Source organism: Ovis canadensis, chromosome 15 (assembly GCF_042477335.2).
Source record: "Ovis canadensis isolate MfBH-ARS-UI-01 breed Bighorn chromosome 15, ARS-UI_OviCan_v2, whole genome shotgun sequence".
In the NCBI taxonomy this organism is placed as follows: Eukaryota; Metazoa; Chordata; class Mammalia; order Artiodactyla; family Bovidae; genus Ovis; species Ovis canadensis.
Window position 1 is genome coordinate 68,909,071 of NC_091259.1, and position 27,229 is coordinate 68,936,299.

General features: G+C 36.7%; 1 protein-coding gene across 2 annotated transcripts in view; it reads right to left on the bottom strand.

Annotated features, from left to right (window-relative positions):
- The window catches only part of DCDC1 (doublecortin domain containing 1), a 482,101-nt gene that overhangs the window by 175,568 nt on the left and 279,304 nt on the right, over positions 1-27,229 (bottom strand). For both annotated transcript variants that reach the window (XM_069554647.1, XM_069554648.1), the window contains 3 exons: positions 22,944-23,004; positions 11,817-11,951; positions 11,254-11,411 (listed from right to left, as the gene is read on the bottom strand). In XM_069554647.1, coding sequence (XP_069410748.1) covers positions 11,254-11,411; positions 11,817-11,951; positions 22,944-23,004 — 354 coding nt within the window. The remainder of the gene's footprint in view (positions 1-11,253; positions 11,412-11,816; positions 11,952-22,943; positions 23,005-27,229) is intronic.

The window sequence follows — 27,229 nt, forward strand, 5'->3', positions numbered from 1 at the left end:
CTTGTACACTGTTACTAACTTCTGTCCATCGTTCTTCAGGCACTCTGTCTATCAGATCTAATCCCTTGAGTCTATTTGTAACTTCCACCATATCATCATAAGGGATTTGATTTAGGTCATACCTGAACGGTCTAGTGGCTTTTCCTACTTTCTTCAATTTAAGCCTGAATTTTGCAATAAGGAGCACATGATTTGAGTAACAGTCAGCTGCAGGTCTTGTTTTGCTGACTGTATAGAGCTTCTCCTTCTTCAGCTGCAAAGAATATAATCAATATGATTTATGTACTGACCATTTTGGTGATGTCCATGTATAGCGTCATCCCTTGTATTGTTGGGAGAGGGTATTTGCTATGATGAGTGTCTTCTCTTGGCAAAACTCTCTTAGCCTTTGCCCTGCTTCATTTTTAACTCTAAAGCCAAACTTCCCTGTCACTCCAAGTACCTCTTTTTTCCTACTTTTGCATTCCAATCCTCCTCGATGAAAAGGACATCTTTTTTTGGTGTTTGTTCTAGAAATTCTTGTAGGTCTTCATGTGAGTGTATGTTTGGTAAGTCGCTTCAGTCATGTCTGACTTTGCGACCCTGTGGACTGTAGCCCTCCAGGCTCTCTGTCCATGGGATTCTTCAGGCAAGAATACTGGACTGGGTTGCCATGCACTTCTCCAGGAATAGTCTTCACAGAACCATTCAACTTGTAATTCTTCGGCAGTAGTGTTTGGGGCATAGACTTGGATTACTGTGATATAATGATTTGCCTTGGAAACAAAAAGAAATCATTCTGTCATTTTGAGATTACACCCAAGTACTGAGTTTAGGACTCTTTTGTTGACTATGAGGGCTACTCCATTTCTTCTAAGAGATTTTTGTCCACAGTAGTAGATATAATGGTCATCTGAATTAAATTCTCCCATTCCCCATCATTTTAGCTCACTGATTCCTAAAATGTAGATGTTCATTCTTGTCATCTCCTGCTTGATCACATCCAATTTACCTTGCTTCATGGACCTAACAATCCAGGTTCCTATACAATATTGATCTTTACATCAGACTCTTTACATCAGACTTTACTTTCACCACCAGACACATCCACACCTGAGAGTTGTTTCCACTTTGGTGGAACTTATATTAGGTATTGATAAATCAAGAAAACATACATAATCTCTAGAACAACCACTAAAATAAGAGTAAAAGAACGTATGTTAGTCGCTCAGTCATGTCCGACTCTTTGTGACCCCATAGACTGTAGCCCACCAGGTTCCTCCATCCACGGTATTTTCCAGGCAAGAAGAATACTATAGTGGGTAGCCATTCCTTCTCCAACAGATCTTTATAACCCAGGGATTGAACATAGGTCTCCTGCATTGCAGGCAGTTTCCTTACCCTCTGAGTCACCAGGGAAGCCCCAAAAGAACATATAACTATCAAGACATGGATTGTCTATTAATTGTGATAGAAAACATATGCTGCAATAAAAAAACCTATATGCTTTCAATATAAAGATAAAATTTTTAAATTAAAGGATACAATAAATATTATGCAAAGAAAAATTTGAGACAAAGTCAAAACAAACTTTAAGTCAAAAAAAGAGGAATTATTTGGGGTAAAGCATAACATTCTATAATAATGTGAGGTTTAATTTATCAAAAACATATAACAATTCTAAAATTGTGCACACCTAATTTTTGTCGTTCTTTAGTTGCTCAATTGTGTCTGACTCTCTTTTGTAACCTCATGGACTGTAGCCCACCAGGCCCCTCTGTCCATGGAATTCTCCAGGCAATAATACTGGAGTGGATTGCCATGTATTTCTCTGAGGGAGCTTTTATTTATTTCTCTAAAATATTAGTAAGTATAACCAAGAATTGAAAATTCACTTATCAAACTTGACCTAATGGATAGAAGGCTGTGCCCCCAAATGGCAGAATACATATTGTTTTCAAATAAATATGGATCACTTATAAAAACTTCAAAATTTGCTTTAGTCCATAAAGCAAATCTCAACAAATATCAGAGTTGAAATCATACCAAGAATGTTCTTCAACCACAATGAAATTAATCTAGAAGTCAAACACACACACACACCCCAACCAGAAATATTTCATATATTTGGATATTAAGAAATATAATTCTGAAATCCATGGATCAAAAGTTAAAACAAAATGGAAACTATAACAGAAATATAACATTAAAATTGGTAGAATGAAGCTAAAGCCATGCTTCAAGGTAAATTTATATCCTTAAAAGTATACATCATAAAAAAAGAAAGGCTGAAAACCATCAGTGAATACAAGCCTTGCAAAGGGTAGGATTTTAGGCAGGAAAAATGAAGTAAAGGCATTTTGGTCAGGAAAACCTGCAGAAGCCAAGTATAGTCACCCTGTACGCATGCATGCTAAGTCACTTCAGTCGTGTCCAACTCTATGAGACCCCATGAACCGTAGCCTGCCAGGCTCCTCTGTCCATGGAATTCTCCAGGCAAGAATACTGGGTTGGGTTGCTATGCCTTTCTCCAGAGGATCTTCCCGATCCAGGGTTTGAACCTGAGTATCCTGCACTGCAGGCAGATTCTTTACCAGCTGAATCACTAGGAAAGCCCAGTGTGGGCCTGGATAATACAGGGAGGTTCTGAAACAAGAAAAGAGTGTGGCGGGTCTGCCAGTTGATGCTTCGCAGGGAACTTAACTTAGCAGGAAACTAGTAAACACTGAAGAATTGTCAGTCTGTGAGTGAGATGTTCAGAGCCATATTTCAAAAGCATATCACCAGGGAAGAGTATTCAGGATTAACTACTTTCTCCTAAAGTGAAAGTGAAAGTGTTAGTCACTCAGTCGTGCCCGACTCTTTGCAACCCCATGGACTGCAGCCCACCAGGCTCCTCTGTTTTGGGGGGATTTTCCAGGTGAGGACACTGGAGTGGGTAGCCATTTCCTACTCTTTCTCCCCATAATATACTTACCATCCTCCTTTTATTGTAGTGATTTGTTTAATATCTCTCTTCTCTGTTAGACTCTGTTAGGGCAGTTCTATGAGGTGAGAACGTGTACCTGTATTTTCAGTATTGTATCCCCAGTGCCTAGGATAATTCTTGGAATATAGAAAATGTTCAGCAAGTAGCTGTACATTAATAAAGGATGAAAGAAAAGAGAGAGGTAGAAATCAGTTAGAAAAACCACTGTGATAGTCAGGCACAGTTTTGGGTTGACACATGTGAAGGGTTATAATCATCCAGCAGACAGTGAGGGTCTTGAAATGTATCTATGAATGCTCAGACTAGCTCCCTCTCTATTTTCTTATTTCTGTTAATCACAGTCCTTTATTCATGCATTCATTCAGTCATTCATTCAACAACCTTATGTTGATTGTCTAGACAGTAAAGAATCCGCCTACAATGCAGGAGACCTGGGTTCGATCCCGGGGTTGGGAAGATCCCCTGGAGGAGGGCATGGCAACCCACTCCGTATTCCTGCCTGGAGAATCCCCATTGACAGAGGAGCCTGATGGGCAACAGTCCATGGGGTCACAAACAGTCGGACACAACCAAGTGACTAAGCACAGCACAGCAATGCACTATATACAACACTTGTACCAGATATGTTCTGGTCCTGGAGGTATAGATGTGAATTAAAATTTTTTTCCTGCTGAAATGGAGTTCACAGTCTAATGGGACAACTCAGGAAATAAATACACTTGGGATAGGCAGTAATAAATGCCTTGAAGAAAAACAAAGCAGGGAAAGAGAGTGGCAGATTATAAGCACACTTGGCAAATGTAAAAGAAACCAGACTGGCTAGAATAGAGGAAGGGAGGGGAGAAAGATGTCAGAGAGATGCCATGGGCCTTGTAAAGTAAGACATTTTAGCATCTAGTAAAGACTTTGCTCTCACTCTAAAGGAAAGAAAAGTCCATTGGCATATTTGGAGCTGAGGATGCTGCCCATGATCTGACTTATTAATATGAACGTATCCTGCTGGTCGTTATGTGGAGAATGGATTGTAAGGGGACAGGGGAGAAGGAGACAGACAAGTCAGGAAGATAACCTGCTGGTTACTTTGACTGCTTGAATTCTGTTCTCATACAATTCCATATATTATAACCTAATAATACATCTACCATTGGTCTTCTCCCCACATTACCCAATTTTAGAACTTCGTTACCTACTACTTTCACTATGATAATACAAGATAGACATTCTAGTTTTGGGGATACAAGTTTGAAGATTGTAGGTGTAGGGTTTCCCACTCATAACTTGAATAGCTTTATAGATAATATTGAATAAAACAATGATAAGTAGAACATTTTTTAAAATGTAAATTAAGCAGCATAATTGAAGGTTTGGGTACCTCATTGCAGTAAGTGGAACAAAAATTAATCATAAAATGCTTATTTGAAAGCCTTTATAATTTTTGAATTAATACACATTTATGGATATAAATCTAATCCTTTGGAATGCTTGATTTTGACTTTGTTTCAAAAAAGCAGGTGCAATTAGATTATGTGTTCATTTTATTTTAGTTCACAGAGAACATGTGGGACTTAATTTTTAAATATACCAAAATGCAAACTGGTAATAATATCAGCCAAAATCAGGATATTAAGTCTTCTAATTAAAAAAAATTTATAAGCATATCTCTGCATCTCTGGAACACAATAATTTCAGGTTCTTAAATGCATGCTCTCATATAGTATAAAAGAGCTAAAGGCTAATGCTTAAAATTGAGCATTTCAACAGTTAGCAACTGTAATATAACCTAAGATGAGATTTATTTCCTGGGAAGCATAATTGGATTTAGTGAATATCACAGGCAATTACTATGTTTACATTTGCTTTTATTGGTAAGCATTCTAGAAATAAGAATTTGAGTGTAGCAATTTAAACATCCCCCTTTACTTAAAAAGACAAGAGTTTGCTATTATCAAAACTGATTGGCACATTCACTGTCTCTACAAAAATTGTATTGATGTGTGATAAACAAAATGAGAATGTTCTAATCAAATAAGATGTTATAGATTACCATCAACTATATGCAAAACTACATAAATGATTTAATAAAGTAATAAATCATATGCTATTGACTACTCAAGAAAATCAATGTCTTTCAATTTTTAATTTTCTACAAACTATAATTATATAGACATGATCATTATTTTTTCACTTAAAGAATTTCTCATTACTGCTAATTTACCTTTCTCTGAAAAGCAGAAGATTATAATAGTTCTGCTAGCTAGTGCATCTGTAACCTGTTACCAAGAGAGAAAAAACTTGAATGCGGGAACAAGCATGTCAGTTCTTTCAAGCTTCATTTCTTCTATTCTATTAATATCAAGGGGAAGAAAACCTTACAAAAATTGACCAATGCAGTATAGTTTGGATTCATATTCTATTGGAAGAGTAAGTATAAAAAACTGAGTACCAAATGCTCAGGGTTTCTTCCATGTCGATTGCAGCCAGACTTAATTACAGTAGGAGGATGGATTTTATAGCAATTGTAAAAATGTAAATAAGACTTTAAAACTGATTCAGGAATTACATATTATAAATTAAGCTTTGATTTTAATTTAAACAATTCTCATAGGGTATAATGCACATTATTCACGATGTTCTGCCTTTGTTATGATTGAAATAGTAGCAATAACTTCAGGAAACCCTGGGACAGAAGCACCTGTTTCTTATCGAATTACCTCTCCTAATGATTATAATAATTTTATGCACTAGGTTAATTTAAAATGTAAATATTATAATATTTTAAAGTTTAAGTTATTAGATAGAAACATCTTAAAAGTAGAAGTGGAATTATCTGCACCAAATATAGCATATTCTTATCTATTCTAGTTTAAATGTTCCTACTAATAAAGCATTTACATGAAAGATGCTTTTAATAACATATGCTGATCTTCGTCCTTTTGCAAATATAATATTCAATCATTAAAATTTTAAAAATAAACAATATACACAAATTTTAAACCCAATAACTAACAACTGTTAATGTTTTGATATCTTTCCTTCAGGTCACCTGCCCATCTGGTAGGTCTATTTTCTTTACTTTTTATATAGAAAACTATGAAAACAATAAATGTATTTTATTACTTGCTTTCTTAGTAGAAGGAAAACTCATGAGACATTAAAGTACATTTTAAATTTTTTAAAAAAAGAACTTTTAAATATCTGTTCTCTTTGGAAAGAATGAAGCACATGCCAAGTTGAGTCATGAAGAGAAATGTCAGTGTGATCTGTGGCAGCTGCTTGCTTCCCTGGGAAGGCAGGGGCTGGTTAGGAGTACAGTAGCTAGCAAACCCCTCAGCGCTCCACAAAGTCACTAGTGGGAAAAGAACAAAGGCCTTTCCAATGCAACTAACACAGATGTGCCCAAAGGCAAACTGTCAGAAGCAGTTAAGATGACAGCTACTCACAGTTCATTATTTCCTTCTCACAGGTCACTGGGTGACAAGCTGGGTCAGTGTGCTTTGTTGGCTGTCCCAATCCTTCCCCACCCCCTATTCAATTTAAATAAGAGGAAAGGGCTCCATTGGATAAACTAAGGTAAACAACACATTCCACATACTCAAAGATGCCAGAATATGGCATTTATTTTTACTTTGGACTAAACTTAGACTTATATGTACACACAACTTACTTTACCCAAGTAAGAAGAGAGCTGCATTGCTGTATCTCACTAATAGAGGAAGCAAATGTTTTCAATCAAACAAAAAATATAACCTATTATATACTAAGAATCTTACATGAAAGGCATAACACAGTAGAAGATTTTCCTTTCTCTTTAATGGAAAAAAGAATTTTTTCACATTAAAAAAAAGGTAAAAAATTAGTTGCTTTCTGTAAATATTTGAAATGTAAATTAAATTAAATGAGTCTGTAGATGACCTGGTTTGTGATGATTGTTGTAGTTTTTTAAGGCTATAATTCAAAATAATATATCAATCAAAATGGCAATAGTTTAATTAAATCTTTTATAATGTAATACACATAAAATTTTAGCAATGACTTTACGGCTACTCATATGATGACTTTCTATCCTGTTATGAAATTAGTACAATAAAAGTTACTAGGAATGAGGAATAAAACAGTGGCTAAGAACATTGTCTATAGCCAAGTGGATATGGGTTCAAATCCCATCTCTCCCATTAACTAGCTATATGACTGGACACATCTTGAAACCTCTCTTGAGCCATAGTGGCTACATATTTATGGATCAGGTTATTATGACAATAAGTAGATCAGTCTATCACATTGTTACAAGAATAAATAAGTACTTAGAATAGCAGTTGGCATATGCTAAGTATTCAACAAATGACAGCTCTTACATGTCATCAAATTTAGTACATACAAAACTGAACTGAACCACCACTCAAGGTGTGAAATACCTTGGTTAATCATGACAAGTTATAGTTATGTTATTAGAAAGAGGATTTTTAAAATCTCAAATCCATTCAAGTTCAAGCCTCTAAATCAGTAAACCTAAGAAATCAGCGGTTTACAGTCTCCCTTAATATTTTCTACCTTTTATTTAGTCTTCACTGAAAGCTGCATATATTGATAAATCTTTTTATCATTGTTCCACCATATTTAAAGATTCCTTTCTAAGATATCCAGTCAAAATAATAAGCCCCATTTGAAAGGCTAAAAATGTGGAATAATCATTAAGATGAGTACATGAATGGTCAGGCATAACAATATAGAGGCTAAGAGGAACACTTAAGGTGTGAATAGACCTGCCTTAAATTGCCATTAACAGCTGGAAGCCTCAGCCAAATAACTTATTCTCTCTATACCTAAATTTCCTTATCAGTAAAACAGAGATTAATACCTCTGTTTTACATACTGTAATGGAGCAGGACCCTATGGGGTCTTCCTGTGATAGACTCTTCCCCTCCATATCCTCTGTTTCAGTTCTCTGAAGTACCTAGATAATAGTATCTGGAACACATTTCCTGACTTGTTTTGTGGATGATAAACCCCCATCAAATGGAAGATATTAATTTCCTGATGACCATGAGGAGGTAGTTCCTAGTCCTACCAGAGCCAGAGAATCGAAAATATGACACCACCCTATTACTTCACTATCAAACAAATCAAAGAATTGTGTGCAAACTGATCACATATTTGCAATTTCCCTCCCTCACCTGGCCTTTAACAATGTTTTCCTGAAACCTATCAGAAGGTTTGAGCATTAGCTGTCCTGGACTCCTTGCTTGGTGCCCTGCACTTTGTTTTGCCACAACTTCCGTGGTGGCTCAGACGGTAAAGCATCTGCCTACAATGCGGGAGACCCAGGTTCAGTCCCTGAGTCGGGAAGATCCCCTGGAGAAGGAAATGGCAACCCACTCCAGTATTCTTGCCTGGAAAATCCCATAGATGGAGGAGCCTGGTAGGCTCTTGGGGTCACAAAGAGTCGGACACGACTGAATGACTTCACTTTCTTTCTTTTCTTTTCTTTCTTTCTTGCTTTGCCACAACCCAGTGTCAGCAGGTGGGCTTTACTGCATCTAGGCAAGTGGACCCAAGTTTGGTTTGGTAACAGTTCCTCATAAGTTACTGGAAAATATGGCACACAAAGCACTTAAGCAAAGTCAGCATATGTTATTAATTACCAAATACTGTCTTTCCTTTTCATATATTACCTGCTAGTCACTACCTGCTTCTGTGTCTTTCCCCAAATTTGACTACTTCTGATTCTCTCTTTCCTTGGCCACTTCTAAGGAAGTTCACACATTTTTATCATTTTATTCTTTTCAATTATATATGCTTCTTTCAGACTATTTTCTCATTAATGTTTTCCCTAGTATTCTATTTTTTCCCAATTTCCACAACTTGTATCATGCACATTATTTCTTTATTTTTTGCAGTGATGTTATTTCATAAGATCAACATTAATAAGAGCAAAACAACGTTATGCCTTTTTTAAAGCTGTGATAATATAATGTACTGATTCTCTTATATTTGGAAAATATGCAAACCTAACCAAGACAACCTAAGATTCAAAGCAGTCAATAGGCCAAGTTCAATACCATGTTCTAATTTTGCCCAACAACTCCTTCCAAAATAGGAGGAAAGTAATTGCTCTAAGTACTAACTGTTTATTCAAGATAACTTTGTTAAGGAACAGAAAGAGGAGAGAAACAGAAATTATACCTATTGTGGTAAATTGTGGGGGTGGAGAAAAGAATACACATAAATCCTGTGGCTTTAAAAAAAAATAAAAGAAGAAAAAGAAGGCTGGGAAAGTCGCTGTATCCTGAGACACAAACCCTGAGGAACCCTCTCTAAGAAAACGGCCCTAGGAAATTTCTTATTAAATAAGATCCAAAATATATTTACCAGTTGATTTCTATTGACTAAAAAATCACACATCTAAATACAAATTTCATTAAAAATTCTTTTCTACCCCTATTTGTTTTCAGAACATTTTCACAACTCTACCTATTGAGTATTGACTATATTCCTGAAGTTTAAAGTCATCTCATTTCATTCTAACAACTCAAACAAGTACTGTGGTAAATTAACTGTGTTTAACAGCTTCATTGTTTATTTGTCTCACATTACCTAATACAGTATTGTATTATTTTCTCCTAAGTTTCATAATCAGACTACACTGCTTCAAGGAAGATACAACAGAAAACATTAGAAAAATCCCCAAACTACCCAAAGCCCCAAGCCCTCAAAAAAAAAAAAAATCCAGGTTGGGGAAACTATCGGGAAGTAGGTGAATTAGCACTTTGGTTCCTGCACAGTGACCAATAAGGACCAGCATGAGACAAACACAAAAACCCCATATAGGTTTTGGAAATCTGAGGGCAGGAGGAAACTGTGCCTCCTTGAATAGAACCCAGGATAATGACAAACCCCAGCACTATCTCAAGAGTAGAGTAAAAATGGCTGCTGAGTGAACCTACAGAGATGACCAACGACGACCTCATAGAACAGTATTTTAATTCCTCAGCTCTCCGGTGTTTTACATGAAAATTTCAAAGACTATTCCTAACGGACTTATATCCTGGTGACCCAGATAGAAAGTGGCCTGGATGTGCAGCTGAAGCCTTGTGATTGTGTTGGGGAGCATAAGAGAGTTGAGAACTTTATGTACAACTGGAAAGCAAACACTGGAGGAGGAGGTCCTGGAACACAGGCTTTCATATAGATTCAGGACACCCCCATACTATAAAACAGTAAGATACTAAGCTTGTTATTTTGTTTGTGCCCTATCTTACTTGAAACCACAAAATCAAAGGATTTGAGGGATAAATACTTTAGAGAGACAATATATTGAAGGGGCAATTTTTAGCAAGAAAAAAATATTTCCCTCCTATTGAACACTGAGGCAGGAATACATAATTTTAAGAATATAAGATAGCTTTTAATTGAAATAAAGTTACATTGCACACTTTAAACTTACACGGTGTTATTAATATGTGCCAACTATGTCCCAATAAAGATGAAAAAACTTTGTAAAAAAGAAATTAAAATCTTTTTTCATGCAATTGACATTTCTATATACCATTAGAATATTTAAACTTAGGTATTATCTTGAACTTCACTGAGTATAAGAACTATATTACTCCTTTAAGAGTACTTCAATCAATAGTTAATTTCAAACAAGTGTCTATTGAAATTACAGTTTACAAAGTCATTTTGTGCTTGACAACACCAAGCCCTAGAAAAATAATAATAATAAACCTTAGTTTTCCAATTAAATGAAGAAGACCGAAGAAATAGTATCCATTTTCCAATCAAGGATGATTTTCAATCAGTTAGCAAAATAATAGATGTTAGTTTTATTCTAGTGATGGAATTATATCAATTTGTTAAATTATCACTACTTAAGACCATCTGTCATGCACTTAGCCCTAGGTCTAACCCAATATTCTTCTTGTGGAACACAGAAAGGATTGTCTATGAGTGTGCCCTTCTTTAAGACCTTTTGATATTTTCACAATTGAGTATATATGCTCTGTACTGCCTTATACTAATTATGTTATTTCAGAATATTTCCATGAGATCCCAGGACAGTAACCCTTTTAAGTATACTTATATTAATAGACAATATCATATATCAGTCTTCAATGAAATACACATAAATGTCACCTCTCTTTATCAAATGTGACCTGAAAACAATGTGCTTAAAGCCAAAGGGCTTTTGAGATATTTCAATAATCTTCAAGAAATCAAATCTTACATGAAACTGAAGGAAAACATCGAATGTCATTGAGCAATAAAGCTCCATTCTGTCAGTGCCCTACCTCTGAGCAGAAGCCTTAGGATGTTTCTCTTCCAGTTTCTTCACCAGGGCCACTGTCAGCTGCCCTGTCTCCCCAAGAGAACCTTCTGGCATTAAGTGGGTGTCTGAAGGCTCTGGCAGCTGCTTTAAATCAGGAATACTGGCACTTTTTTGCAGAGCCTAATAAATGAAATATAGGAATTATGTAGCTAATTTTCACTGAGTAGAAATGTCTAAGCTATATATGCCAAAAAATTTAACAGTGCACATTTCATGGTTCCTTCAGCCTTCTTCATCCAGCACATAAACCTTTGGTATGTGGCCAGAACAAAAGGCAGTCCTAAGAAAAGATAGTGTGTCACCATTTATTTAACAAAAAGAATGCTTATATAAATATACACATAGATGTTTACATAAATATAAGTATATAAGTAGATGTTTATGTACTGGATATGATTTTAAATATCAAAAACACTAATTTGTGAAATCATTCTTTCCTCCTGAAAACAACCCAAACATTTTTCCTCTTTTCAAAATATCTTTCAGAGATCTAGCTCTGTCTTGCCTCTGGCTCACTACACTGACCTCTTCTGCTAAGCTGCTGCCATGCTCCTGATGAGCTGTGGTCCAGGCACCGTGGTGAAGGTGATACTCTGTCTGGGTCACATCTACTTGCACATTTAGCTCCTCTAGGTAGGTCAGAACAAACTGAGGATAAGCCTGTAGGGAAGGGAAAAAACAAAACAGTACTACCAGCCTTGTAAGCAACAGCCAAAAATCTATACGACTGGAATGATGGGAGGATAAATTAGATTAATAGGAAAAAAATCTGGTTAATAAGTTTTGTACTTTATTGTTGATTTCAGATCAAAATCAAGACAAATAACTTTCATACAAAGATTTCTAATTTGTTGTTTGATTTGATCAAGTTTAACTCAGTTGCTAAATACTAAAGCCATCCTATATATTGACAATAATGGCTAACATTTACTGAGTTATTTCTACATAAAAGGTAAATGTATTGTGTACATGTAATTTGCAGTTGCTCTGTTTGGGGGGAGTATTCAATTCTGCTCTGGATAACAACAAAACAAATAGGATGGATGGGCTTCATTAGCCACAAGAACCAAAGATAGTAAGTTAATAACCTGAGAAGTGTCAGACAGAACATAATTAGAGCATGTCTATGAACATAGATTGGAGAAGGCAGTGGCACCCCACTTGAGTACTCTTGCCTGGAAAATCCCATGGACAGAGTAGCCTGGTAGGCTGCAGTCCATGGGATAGGGAACAGTCGGACACGACTGAGTGACTTCACTTTCACTTTTCACTTTCATGCATTGGAGAAGGAAATGGCAACCCACTCCAGTGTTCTTGCCTGGAGAATCCCAGGGATGTGGGAGCCTGGTGGGCTGCTGTCCACTGGGTCACACAGTCGGACACGACTGAAGCGACTTAGCAGCTTAGCAGCAGCATGAACATAGATAGAAAAGGGTAGAAAGACAAAATAGACAGATTTACTAAATAACAAGCAAAACAACATATATTTACTATAGACTAGATGTAAATTAAGCATGAGACACACAATCGTGAGATCTTTAAATGACCACCCATTGCTGACTCTCATTTTGGATCCTCTGCTGGATAAAATCCACAGCTGCCCATAGGCCACCTGGGGAGCACAGCTATTGACCAAGTGTATCTGCCACCAGCTGTCTCCCAGATCAAGTGTGTGTCAGTGTCTCACCTACATTTCATCTGTTGGGCCCAATTTCAACTCTGGTCCTGGTAACCGCATCAACAGCAGGGAAGGGTGATGCCACACTGAGAGGATGCGTCTATATCAGAGATTCAGGTAATGTGGCCCTTCAACCCACCTGTACTTGATGCATATTAACCTATCCCATCTCTTTTTCCATACATTGTACTTGGTGTTTTAAATGGATTAAATAAACTGTAATCTGCATATCTTCTGTTCCATGAACTCAAGGACAGCCTGTCAAGGCATATACTTGAAGTCTACCAGTATATCAAAGTAATTTCTCACATAATAACATATTTACATTTTAATCCTTGAAACAACCCTTTGAAAGGTGTGACTACTGTTCCCATTATAAAGACAAGGAAGCCAAAATAGGGAGGAAAAAAGCAACTTGTTCCTCCAGCTTGTTTACTACTTCATAAAGCTTAGATATGCTGCCTAAAGTATTATATAAACTTCTTTTTTAAACTATGGAACTCAAGTTTTAACAAAAAATATGAGGAAGCATTCATTTGATAATTAAAGAGTACTAAGGCCCTTATATTATTCTAAAAAAAGCAATATTAAATAACTTTGAACTTTGTTACAAAATCTATAACTAAATATGAATGCTCTAAATTAGGTTGTGGTAATGAAACCAAAACCCTATGTATATACTGAAAAATATTGAACGGTACACTTCAATTCTGTGGTATGTTAATTATATTCCAATAAAGCTATTTTTAATGTAAGAGATTCAATTAAAAATAGAAATACAGAGTATATCTCAAGAATAAGCAGATTAAAAAAGAGGGAGGTTTTCAGAAAAAGTCAGGAAGAAAGGTAAAAACAATATGAATTAAAAATATAGTAAATAGAAATTTTTATTGAATTAATAAATGACTGAAAATTTTAAATATGCATTTGAGAGGAAGATACTGTTTCTCATTAGCATATTTTTCAAATATTAATTGTTATCATGTGCATTTGTGCTTTTATTACAAAATACATTTTAAAAGGCTGGTGTATACTAATCAGATAATCTTGAAAAAAATGTTTGAATCATTGCGCTAAATCACTTCAGTCATGTCCAACTCTTTGCGACCCCATGGACCATAGCCTGCCAAGGCTCCTTTGACCATAGCATTCTCCAGGCAAGAATACTGAAGTGGGTTGCCATGTACTTCTCCAGGGGATCTTCCAGACCCAGAGATTGAATTGGATTCACTTAGGTCTCCTGCACTTGCAGGTAGCTTCTTTTACCACTAGTGCTACCTGGAAAGTTCTTTGAATCACTAAGCTAACACAAAAACATTACAAACTCCATTTGTACGGAGTTGTACAAACTCTGTTTGCTGTAAGTGGAATTACTAAATTCAAAGAACATGTATTCTTTTACAGATTTTGATAAATATTGCCAAATAGTTCCTTAGAAATAATGTACTGGTCTCCCACATGGCCCCCCATGTTCCCTGCCTCTTAATATTCAGACCCTTGTGTAGTCCCCTTTTTTATCTAAAAAAACAATAGGATTCTCATTTTATCTTGAAGCTGTGTCATATTTATTTCATTATATTATTTGGTCTTGTGTCAGTTCTTACTGTCTTAGAAATGTCCAAGACAATTCAACTGAAGTAAATATGACAGAAAAAGGGAAATACATTATTTTACATCTTTCCTATAGTAAAGCACCAAAGCCAAAATTCAGCAACAAAGAGCACAATATTATCAATAAGAGAGAAACATGAGTAGTGGGACATGATATTACATATGTTTCAACCCCTTGTATCATGATGGTAGTTGCATCCTCTAATAGAGGTAAAAACATTTTATGTAAGCTTACTTCTGAGATATATTTCCCTCTAATTGGAAAGAAGATGTATCTGGAACACGGGAAAATTTATATATCCAATGAAATGGGTAAAGAAGGGCCCAAAAGGTAGAGCCATGATGTGTCTAACTAACATAGTAGTTGTTGTTCTTGTTGTTGTTCAGTAACTCAGCTGTGTTCAACTCTGCAACCCCATGGACTGCAGCACACCAGGCTTCCCTGTCCTTCACCATCTCCTGGAGATTGCTCAGATTCATGTCCATTGAGTCCGTGAGGCCATCCAACCATCTTGTCCTCTGTCATCCCCTTCTCCTGATTGATTCCTTGGGTTAAGTAGCTGTAAGTGGAATTACTAAGTCCAAAGAACATGTATTCTTTTACAGATTTTGATAAATATTGCCAAATAGTTCCTTAGAAATAATGTACTAGCCTCCTACATGGCTCCCCATGTTCCCTGCCTCCTAATATTCAGACCCTTGTGTAGTCCCCTCCCACATTGTATCAGAATAAGGCTATGTGACCAAAGAAGATGGCAGAAGTGGTGTTATGTTATGTCTGAGATTAGATGATGACAAACAGCACAGCTTCCATTTTGCTCTCTTCCTCTTTTGGATCACTAGCTAATGCTTGAACAGCACTACAGAGAAGCCCACGTGCCAAGGAACTGAAGCCTCTGGACAAATGTAAGTGTGCTAAGAGGTAGATTTTCCAGCCTAGTCAACCCTTAAATGATTGCAACCTCCATTGACACCTTGACTTAAGCTTCATGAGAGAGACTCTGAGTTAGAACTACCCAATTAAACAATTCCCAGATCACCCCACAGAAACTGGGAGATAATAAATCTTTGTTGTTTTAAATTACTATATTTGGGGGTAATTTGTTACACAGCAATAGATAATACCAATAAAATAAAATTTTTAAAAACCCAAATATAAAAAAAGGAATGAGTGTACTTGTCTTCCCACATCTTTATCAACTTTGGCTATTCCTAGCTTTACATCTCATTAATTAATAGGGAAAAAATACTATCTCATTGCTTAGATTTATTTAATTCCTAGTGAAACTGATCTCCTTTATTTGGCTTGACTCTTTTAATTTTTCTTTTGTCATATACTTACTTTTCATGTCCTTTGCTTATTTTTCTACTGAAGTACTTACCGTTTCCTATCGTAATATCACCTCATGGCAAATAGAAGTGGAAAAAGAGGAAATAGTGACAGGTTTTGTTTTCTTGGGCTCCAAAATCACTGCAGACAGTAACTACAGCCATGAGATTAAAAGATTCTGGTTCTTAGAAGGAAAGCTATGACAAACCTAGACATCATATTAAAAAGCAGAGACATCACTTTGCCTGTAAAGGCCCATAGAGTGAAGGCTACTGTTTTTCCAGTAGCAGTGTACAGATGTGAGAGTTGGACCTGAAAGAAGGCTGAGCATCAAAAAATTGATGCTTTCAAATAATGGTGCCAGAGAAGACTCAAGAGCTCCTTGGACTACAAGGAGATCAAACCAATCAATCCTAAAGGAAACCAACCCTAAATATACATTGAAAGGACTGATGCTGAAGCTGAAGTTCAGCCACCTGTTATGAACAGCCAGCTCATGGGAAAAGACTCCAATTCTGGGAAAGACTGAGGGCAATAGAAGGGAACGACAGAGGATGAGATGGTTAGATGGCATCTCTAATTCAATGGACATGAATTTGGGCAAACTCTTGGAGACAGTGAAGGACAGAGAAGCCTGTTGTGCTGCAATCCATTGGGGTCACAAAGTGTCAGTCATAACTTAGAGACTGAAGAGTGCTATATCAAGTTTCAGTTCAGTTCAGTTCAGTTCAGTCACTCAGTCGTGTCCAACTCTTTGCAACCCCATGAATCGCAGCACGCCAGGCCTCCCTGTCCATCACCAACTCCCAAAGTTCACTCAAACTCATGTCCATCGAGTCGGTGATGCCATCCAGCCATCTCATCCTCTGTCATCCCTTTTTCCTCCTGCCCCCAATCCCTCCCAGCATCAGTCTTTTACAATGAGTCAACTCTTCGCATGAGGTGGCCAAAGTACTGGAGTTTCAGCTTTAACATCAGTCCTTCCAAAGAACACCCAGGACTGATCTCCTTTAGAATGGACTGGTTGGATCTCCTTGCAGTCCAAAGGACTCTCAAGAGTCTTCTCCAACACCACAGTTCATAAATATCAATTCTTCGGCGCTCAGCTTTCTTCACAGTACAACTCTCACATCCATACGTGACTACTGGAAAAACCATAGCCTTGACTAGATGGACCTTTGTTGGCAAAGTAATCTCTCTGCTTTTGAATATGCTGTCTAGGTTGGTCATAACTTTCCTTCCAAGGAGTAAGCATCTTTTAATGTCATGGCTGCAGTCACCATCTGCAGTGATTTTGGACCCCAAAAAATAAAGTCTGACACTGTTTCCATTGTTTCCCATCTATTTCCCATGAAGTGATGGGACCAGATGCCATGATCTCAGTTTTCTGAATGTTGAGCTTTAAGTTTATTACATATTAAATGTATTATCTGATTCTCTAATATTTATTTTGTGAAGATTTTTCCTTATTTGTCTTATTTCCCTGTTAATTTTTGCTAACGCATTTTAGATTTAGAAGGTTTTAAAATTTTTATGTACTCAAAGCTATTAGTCTTTTCCTTTATGGATTCCATCCTTTTTTGCATGTACATAAAGATGCCTATTCCCCACTACTCTGGGTTAGATATTTTAATGCATGCTTTCTTCTAAATGTTTTATGGTTCCACGTTTAAGTTGAAATCTTTAATTTAGCTGAAACTGGTGACTTGTATAAAAAAGTAATTTATCTTTTTGCAAATGAATAGAGGGATGGTTAACTTTAAAAATAATGAAAAGAAAAAATTATCCAGGGAAGTACAACATAACAAAATGCAATACTGTATTTAAATTTGTTCATTATTACTGTCACTAATAGTTACAAATGATCATCTAGCCAGAATTGATATGCCAGTATCTATCAATAGGCCAGAATCTGTGCCAAATACTCAAAATACTAGTATTAATAGCTGTATTTTGCAGACAAATACTCTGAAGCTTGGAAAGGTTAAATGACTTGCCTAAGGCCACACTGCAAAGAAGTGCTGGAGCCAAGATTAGTTATTAATATCCTAATGCAGTAATTCTGTCTTAATGAATGGCAAGAGTTCCATTTATGATCCAGCTGCAGATAATTATCAAATTATCCTCCATTTTAGATTAACTAGATGGACATAGTTTTAGATATGACTAAATTTAGATCTAATCAAAATTTCTAAAACTCTAAAAGAATGAAATGCCTCATTAATAAACAGTTTTGCTCTATGAATCTAGAATAACTGTAATTTAAAAAAATAAGCAATTATGTTTGTGAATGGCACATTAAAAATTTTAGAATCAAAATTCCCTTTAAAATAATTTGTTTCAAATACAAAAGTATGCATTATTTACTAGCTATCAATAGAAGTGTTGTGAAAAGTCAAAAAACTGTAAGTTGCAAGAAAAGGATGGGTAAAAAGGACAGCAGAGTAGAAGTGGATGTTTTCAGTACCTGAAATATGAGACAGAAAAGCACACATTTAAACCTTGGTCTTACTTTTTCGTCTGTTGGTGGGAAGGGCAATACTTATAAGAGACAGAACTATGTTCCTAAGCAATAGGAGTGAGCTCTATTCAGATACACATCAGAATAAGGTCCTCATATGCATGTACAGACCAAGAAGCTGGAGGGATATTTTGGTAAAGTCCCAAAATTCCACATTTTTTTTTAACAAAGACATACAAGCTTTGGTCTTTCTGTGACTTCCTTTCTAATAACCTAGAACTTCATTCTGAGTGAGTAATGCAGTCAGAAACAAGATAAGGAGACAGGTGGGATGCATCTGAGAATGAAGTTAAAGGTAGTAATTACTAAAATGCTTTGACATTTGATGACTATGTCAAAATTCCTGCTTATGAACAAAACTATAGTCTTGGCTGAATTAGAGAATGTGGTTGAGATTTTACCTAGTGTGCCAACAACAAATAAGCAGTCAGGGCAATGTTATTATGGTAATTTTTCAACTTAAATTCTATAAAACACTTCAAAATTCTATAAAATTCTATAAAACACTTGCATCACTGCTAAAGTGATGCAAGTTGCTACAGAATAACAGCTCAATTTCTAGAACACTAGAGAGAGAAAAAGGTACTATGTTTATTAGTCAGGGTCCAACACAGAGACAGAAAGCACATAGTATTTTGACCAGGAACATCTAATATAAGCTATTAGGGACAAAGGACTAGAGTGACAGGAAATTTGTCTTGTTCAGTCACTAAGTCCACTCTGACTCTTTGAGACTCCATGGACTGCAGCATGTCAGGCTCCCCTGTCCTACACTATCTCCCAGAGTTTGTTCAAATTCATGTCTCCTAAGTTGGTGATGCTATCTAAGCATCTCATCCTCTGCCGTCCCCTTCTCCTGCCGTCAGTCTTTCCCAGCATTAGGGCCTTCTCCAACAAGTTAGCTCTTCACGTCAGGTGGCCAAAGTATTGGAGCTTCAGCTTCAACATCACTCCTTTCAATGCATATTCAGGGTCGGTTTCCTTTAGGATTGATTGGTTTGATCTTTTGGCAATCCAAGGGACTCTCAAGAGTCTTCTCCAGCATCACAATTCAAAGGTATCAATTCTTCGGCACTCAGCCTTCTTTATTGTCAAACTCTCACATTTGTACATGACTACTGGAAAAACCATAGCTTTGACTATATGGACCTTTGTCAGCAAAGTGATGTCTCTGCTTTTTAGTACACTATCTAGGTTTCTCATAGCTTTTCTTCCAAGGAGCAAGCGTCTTTGAATTTCACAGCTGCAGTCACTGTTTGCAGTGATTTTGGAGCCCAAGAAAATAAAATCTGTCACTGTTCCACTTTTTCCACTTCTATTTGCCATGAAGTGATGAAAGCTGAGAAGTTCAAGAGAACACTAAAGAATATATGAATAGCAGAGAGAGCGAGCCCAGTACTCCTAGGCCTTAGACAGAATGCCCAAGGAAGATACCTGACCCAAGGCTGAGATCCAGACCACACTGAGGGCACAGTGTAACTCACTAGATGTTGAAGTAGTCGCTGAGGCAGTGCACAGCCGGATTCACTGTTAATATGCCTTTGGAGCACCAGAGGAAGCCATCTACAGGGAGGTACCTAATTGCTAACACCTCACTAAAAAGCCACTCACAAGGAATATGCTCAAGGAAACCATTCACAAGAAGGTGCCCACTGGTAATACTCTGCTGTGAAGCTGCCCAAGGCAGGTGCCAGGAAATGAATTGTGGATTTGGCACTGTGAGGGAATAAACTGATAACTACCATGCTATGTGTTATAGACTGAATTATGCCTCTTGCAAAAAGTATGAAAGTATGTTGAAGTCCTAACCCTTGGTACCTGTAACTGTGGCAGATGTAATCAAATTAATATTAGGTCATTGGTATGGGTGCTAATCTAAAACGACTCGTGTCTTTATCAGAAGAGAGAAATTTGAACATGGACACACACAGAATTCAATGTCATGTGAAGATTCAGACGTGGAAGGAGATAGCCATGTACAAATGAAGGCAGAGATTGGAGTTAAGCTGCCACAAATCAAGAAATGTCTGGAACTATTTGAAGATGGAAGAGACAAAGGGAGGATCTTTCCCTAGAGGATTTAGATGGAGTACAAGTTTGCCAAACAGCTTGATTTCAGACTTTTAGCCTCCAGAACTGTGAGAAAAAAAAATTCTGCTATTTTAAGCCACCAAGTTTATGGTACTTTCTATAGCACTACTGTAAAAATAATATACCATGTATTTTCAGTTTGATTCTTGACATTTCTGAAATCCTGATGGTGGGATTCTGAGGCAAACACTAACAGATACCATGTGATTAGTTTAATTTTGCCTCTCTTAAATCTTGATGATTAACATTCTATTTAGACTTGGAATCACAGAACCAGGAAGGAAATCTTGAGGACTCAAGGCAAATCTCATTTTACTAAAGCAAACTTTTAGAAATTGAAGCATAGTTGACTTACAATATTACATTAACTTCAGGTGTACAGCATTGTAATTATAAATACAATACACATACAGAAGAATACAAATATCATAAGTGTACATTCAATTGATTTGCACATAGTGAATACCTGTTTAACTAAACAACCAGGTCAAGAAAGGAAACAGCAACACATGGCCTCTTTCAGTCCCTAACATTCTTCAGCTATATCCACTCTCCTGACTTCTAACACAATGTTATGTTTTTCCTGGCATATATATTTATACATACATACATATATATATATATATATATATATATATATATGTAATGGAATATTACTCAGCCATAAAAAAGAAGGAAATGCTGTCATTTGTGACAACATGGATGAACCTTGATGGTATTATGCTAAGTGAAACAATTTAGACAGAGAAAGACAAATATCACATATTTTCACTAATACGTGTTATCTATAAAACAAAACCAGTGAACAAGCGTGTGTGTGTGTGTGTGTGTGTGTGTGTGTGTGTATACATGTGCTTATTTGTTCAGTCATGCCTAACTAGTCTTGACCCCATGGACTGTAGCCAGCCAGGCTCCTCTATCCATGGGGATTCTCTAGGCAAGAACACTGGAATGGGTTGCCATGCCCTCCTCTAGAGGATCTTCTCAACCCAGGGATTGAACCCAGGTCTCCCTCATTACAGGTGGATTCTTTACCATCTGAGCCACCAGGAAAGCCCGAAGAAGCATAACAAAGCATAAACAGAGTCATAGATACAGAGAATAGGTGACTGCCAGAGGGGAGAGTTGGGGAGGATGAGTGAAGTAAGTGAGGGAGAGTAACAGATACAAATTTCCAATTACAAAATAAGTTATGGGAATGAAATGCACAGTGTGAGGAATGTGATCAATAATAATATGATATCTTTGTATAGTGACGGATGGTAACTAGACTTATTGTGGTGATCATTTTGTAATGTATAGAAATATCAAATCACTATATCATGCATCTGGAACTAACATACTGTTGTAGTAAACTAAACTTCAAAAACAAACAACTCATAGAATAAAAGATCAGACTCGCAGTTACCAGAAGTGAGGAGTGAGGAGAGGTACAAACTTCCAGTTATAAGATAAATAAGTACTAGGGATTTAATGCACAAAATAAGGGCTTCCTTGGTAGCTCAGCTAGTAAAGAATCCACCTGCAATTCAGGAGACCCTGGTTCAATTCCTGGGTCCAGAAGATTCACTGGAGAAGGAATAGGCTACCCATGCCGTATTCTTGGGCTTCCCTGGTGGTTCAGATGGTGAAGAATCCACCTGCAATGAGGGAGACTTGGGTTCAATCCCTGGGTTGGGAAGATCTCCTGGAGAAGGGAATGACTACCCACTTCAGTATTCTGGCCTGGAGAATTCCATGGACTTTAGTCCATGGGGTCACAAAGAGTCAAACATGACTGAGCAACTTTCACTTTTACTTCATGATGAATATAATTAATGCTACTGCTTGTTATATATAATACTTGCTAATAGTATGGATCTTAAAATTTCTCATCACAAGGAAAAGTCTTTTTTTCTTTTATTTTGTATCTGTATGAAATGATGGATGTTTACTACTCTTATTGCAGTAATCATTCCATGACGTACAGAAGCCAAATCAGTATGCTCTATACCTTAAACTTATACAGTGCTGTATGTCTGGAGTTAGCTATGGGATAATCATATTTCAATATATAATGGGACAAATAAATGCATTGTACACCTTGAACTTACACAATGTTATACATCAATTATAGCTCAATTTTAAAAAGTAATACATGTATTTTAAAAATAGAAGGAAATTGATGCCCCCAAATTCTAGGTTGTATCACAGCCATGAATTGAAGAAAATTATATTTGGCTTTGGAAAACTTGTTTTAAGTCAAGCAAAACTTCCGAGGAAAGTGTCAAGTCAAACTGAGTTAAATTTTAAATTTCTAGAAACAGAGTGAAATCATTTGTTCAGAAAAAGCATTTCTTGCTCTCAATAACTGAGTGCATTTTATAAGAATATAAAAAAAGAAAAATAATTTGGAATAAAGCTGTGGTTTATAGTCCTTACCTTAGAATAAATACAACCATCAGTTCCAAACACCCACTTCTGAGAATCATCTCCTTTATGTCTGTAATGAAAATGTAATTTAGAGATTGACAATTTTTCTCCCCATTAACACGTTTGTAGGTTTCAAGTAGAAATATCATTTCCTCAGTCTGGCAGGACTGGATACATTCTAAGGATTCTCCCATGCCACTACCATCACTGCTACCTCGGCAGCTAAAGCCTTTCCTAAGACACCTAATTGCTTTAGTACCCAAAGTTCTGTGGGGGTGTGTGAATGAGTGTGTATGTGTGTGTGCACGTGTGTGTATGACCAATGGCAACAGTGATTAAGGGTCTAGAGAATAAATAGAGTCAATAAGAATAGTATAGAAATTTCCATCCCCAAAAATTATCTTCTGTGAGACAGAAAGAAGGGGGCTTAATTAAATAAAAGGATTCAGAGGATGAGAAGAAAAAAAGATACTGTGGAAAATTAGGAACCTCAGGCACCTATTTCTCAAACAATTAGGACATTTTACTCAGGAACATCAGATTTTCTGAGCTAAGTCTGAGTAAGAAAGAAAAACTAAGATGTGATGAAGCTAATCATGCCTAAATTAACTCATCACGTATTCATTAATATTTAGAAACCTTACAGAGATAGGACAAATGAATTAAATTAAGGGTAATGGGATGTTAAACAAGAGTTTTCCTACTGCCTCAGAGTTTTGACAGAAGCATCAGTGGTTGAGAATAAGAGGTGTCAGGTAATGCTCTATTCTAAAGCAAGGAACTATATGATCTGGGCAGAGAACGTAAATGTAAATGTACGTAATGTAAATGTACATAAATGTACGTAATGGTACATTATTAATGTACACATTATCCTTTCACCTACACCCACATTATATAAGAAAACATGAAAATTTTCTGGGCATGTTGGGATGGGTGCTTATTAATAATGTAGGTCTCCAGGCCCCTATCCTCAGAGATTTTGATTCTTAAGGTCTGGACTCCCAGAAATATACATTACTAGGTATCACAGATGATTCCAATCACAAGAATTCTGGGGAATTTGGATGTGTGTGGTTTATGGACAAGACTTTGGAAAACATTGAACTAGAATGATGAGAGCCAAGAAAAGAAAGGACCACGTACTTGAAGTATTATAAAAGAAGAACTGATTTGGTGATTAAATAAATGGGGTATGGGTTAGAAACAGCAGGCAAGGTTAAGCCTTAAATGTCAAATTTGGGTAAAGAAGAACAAGACAGTATTAAAAGAAAATGAAAATAGAATATGAGAGGAAAGCAGAGCTGTGAGGAATATGAAGGGTTCTGATAATTAAAGACTGGTAACAGAAATCAATGAAGCTGGCTAGAACTAAACGTGAGGGCTGCCATTGGGAATTGTGAAGAATACAGCAAACTGGAGGGTATACGTTCCATCCAGAGGGGGAATAATGGTGTAATGAGAGGATGAAAGTTCAGTGTTGCCCATTCTGATTTTTTCAATACAGGCCAGTAATTTTTTGCATGAAATCTCCCTGTTTCTATAAGCTAATGCTGCTGCTGCTGCTGCTGCTGCTGCTAAGTCGCCTCAGTCATGTCCAACTCTGTGCAACCCCATAGATGGCAGCCCATCAGGCTCCCCTGTCCCTGGGATTCTCCAGGCAAGAACACTGGAGTGGGTTGTCATTTCCTTCTCCAATGCATGAAAATGAAAAGTGAAAGGGAAGTTGCTCAGTCATGTCCGACTCTTAGCGACCCCAGAGACTGCAGCCTACCAGGTTCCTCTGTCCATGGGATTTTCCAGGCAAGAGTACTGGGGTGGGGTGCCATTGCCTTCTCCCTATAAGCTAATAACTAATTACAAATACTATAATAATGTGCAAATCAAACAAAATCTGTAGCTGCCCAGTTTTTACTGTCCATAATCTAACCTCTGTGTGTAAATGGATGTATGTATATGTGTCTGTATCTATGTGTGCATATTGCTTTAAGTTTATGAATTTAACAGTACACGCCAGATCCTATAATCCACGTTCTTTACAAACTGAAGTGAAATCCAGATTAAATGATGGTGTTAAAAAAAAAATCTTTGATTCAATTGGTTTGTCTAATTGATACCCCAAATATCTTTTAGAAAGAAGCATTTTTTTATTTTTTGGTTTATGATTTTTATGTTTTTATGGTTTTGAGATAAATTGATAATGACATTGTTGGCTTGTCTTTCATCCCTTCATGGTCTTATACACACCACAGACAATTATTAAAAGACAAACAAGTGCAAGCACTTACTATATTGAATAAGAATAAGATGAGTGACACCAAATGAGACATAACTGAACTAATGAGGCATGATATGTTTATGATATTCTTTGTAGTTGTCAGGTTGCTATCTTAAGTGTCGGTTCTATTATTTTTAGCATAGAAAAGGCAATGTCTTAATTCATACCTTTGCTAAAATCACATGATATTAATACTACTTAGGAGAAGAGGAAAAATTTTTATCACTAAAAGTTGCTGCCACATGAGGATATTTATTGTTAGATAATGAAATATGGTTATATTTTTAAAGAAATAAAGCACAAGCATTTCAGATGCTCTGGAAAAGATAAACTTATCCAGAGGTGAGTGAGTTCTAAAAATCCTGGTCCTTACAAAATGTAGCCTCACAAGAGATTTTATTTCTCAGTTAAAGGCAAGCTGCATCAATACAAAGGCAAAAATCCTCATCTGTATAGAGAGCCTCCTTTTTTTCCTGCCCATCCTAAATTCCTCCTTCTCTTCCTTGACCACTTTCCTTCCTTTCTAAATTAAACCAAATCTTTTCATGTAAATACAGATGTTTCAAGTTAAACTTACAACAGTTATGTTTTGTTTTTAATTATCATCTTTTTCCATTCCTAAGTTCTCTTCTCTATAGGCAATAAGAACATTGAGTTTAAGCTTTAATCCCACCCAAATTCCACAATAATCCTGGCCAGAGTAGGAAGTAATTTCAGGACCGGATCAGCACCAGCTTCAGTATGCAGTGAGTCCAGGGAAAGCCCTGGGCATGAAGAGCATGCTCATCAAGCTGCATATAACCTTTCCACACACCTGCCATTTTTACCTCGACCATGGATCACACTGAGTGGTCTTCCTTCACCATTTCCTTCTAAAATAACCACTTAGTCATTCCCTACTCATCATTTTAACTTTTGGGTTTTTCCTTAGGTTTTTTTTTTTCTCCTTTTGTAATGACTAAAAACAACTTTAATGGGAAATAACTGAAAGTATTATAAAACATTATACAACTGACAGACATATTTAAAGCATAAAATTTGCTAAGTTTTGAAACATATGTACACATTTTAAAGCATCACAACCACCAAGATAATGAACATATATCCAGATCTCTCACCCCTCAAAAACCATCTCCAAAGTTTCTGTGTGCTCTTTTGTAATCATGCCCTCCTGTCCCTTCCTACCCTCCTATCTCCAGGCAAACACTGATCTTCCTAGATTAGTTGTCATTGTTCAGTAGCTCAGTTATGTCTGAGTCTGCAACCCCATGCACTGCAGCATGCCAGACTTCCCTGTGCTTCACCAACTCCCAGAGCTTGCTCAAACTCATGTTCATTGAGTCAGTGATGCCATGCAACCATCTCATCCTCCATCGTCCCCTTCTCCTCCTGCAATCTTTCCCAGCATCAGGGTCTTTTCTAATGAGTCAGCTCTTCACACTGGGTGGCCGAAGTATTGGAGCTTCAGCTTCAGCATCAATCCTTTCAATGAATATTCAGGACTGATTTCCTTTAGGATGGACTGGTTTGATCTCTTTGCAGTCCAAGGGACTCCCAGGAGTCTTCTCCAACACCACAGTTTAAAAGCATCAATTCTTTGGTGCTCAATCTTCTTTATGGTCCAACTCTCACATCCATACATAACTACTGGAAAAACCATAGCTTTGACTATAGGGACCTTTGTTGGCAAAGTAATGTCTCTGCTTTTTAATATACTGTCTAGGTTTGTCATAGCTTTTCTTCCGAGGAAAAAGTGTCTTTTAATTTCATGGCTACAGTCACCATCTGCATCTAGACTAGTTAGGACTCTCTAAAATTTTATGCAAATGGAATCAAACAATACATACCCTTAATGGGTTTGTTTCTTCTCCTCAATATAATTGTTTTGAGATTCATCCATATTGTTGTGTGAATCAAGAGTTAGTCCCTTTTTACTGTCAAGTAGTATTTTCTATAGGACTTCCCTGGTGGCTCAGACGGCAAAGCGTCTGTCTACAATGCGGGAGACCCAGGTTCG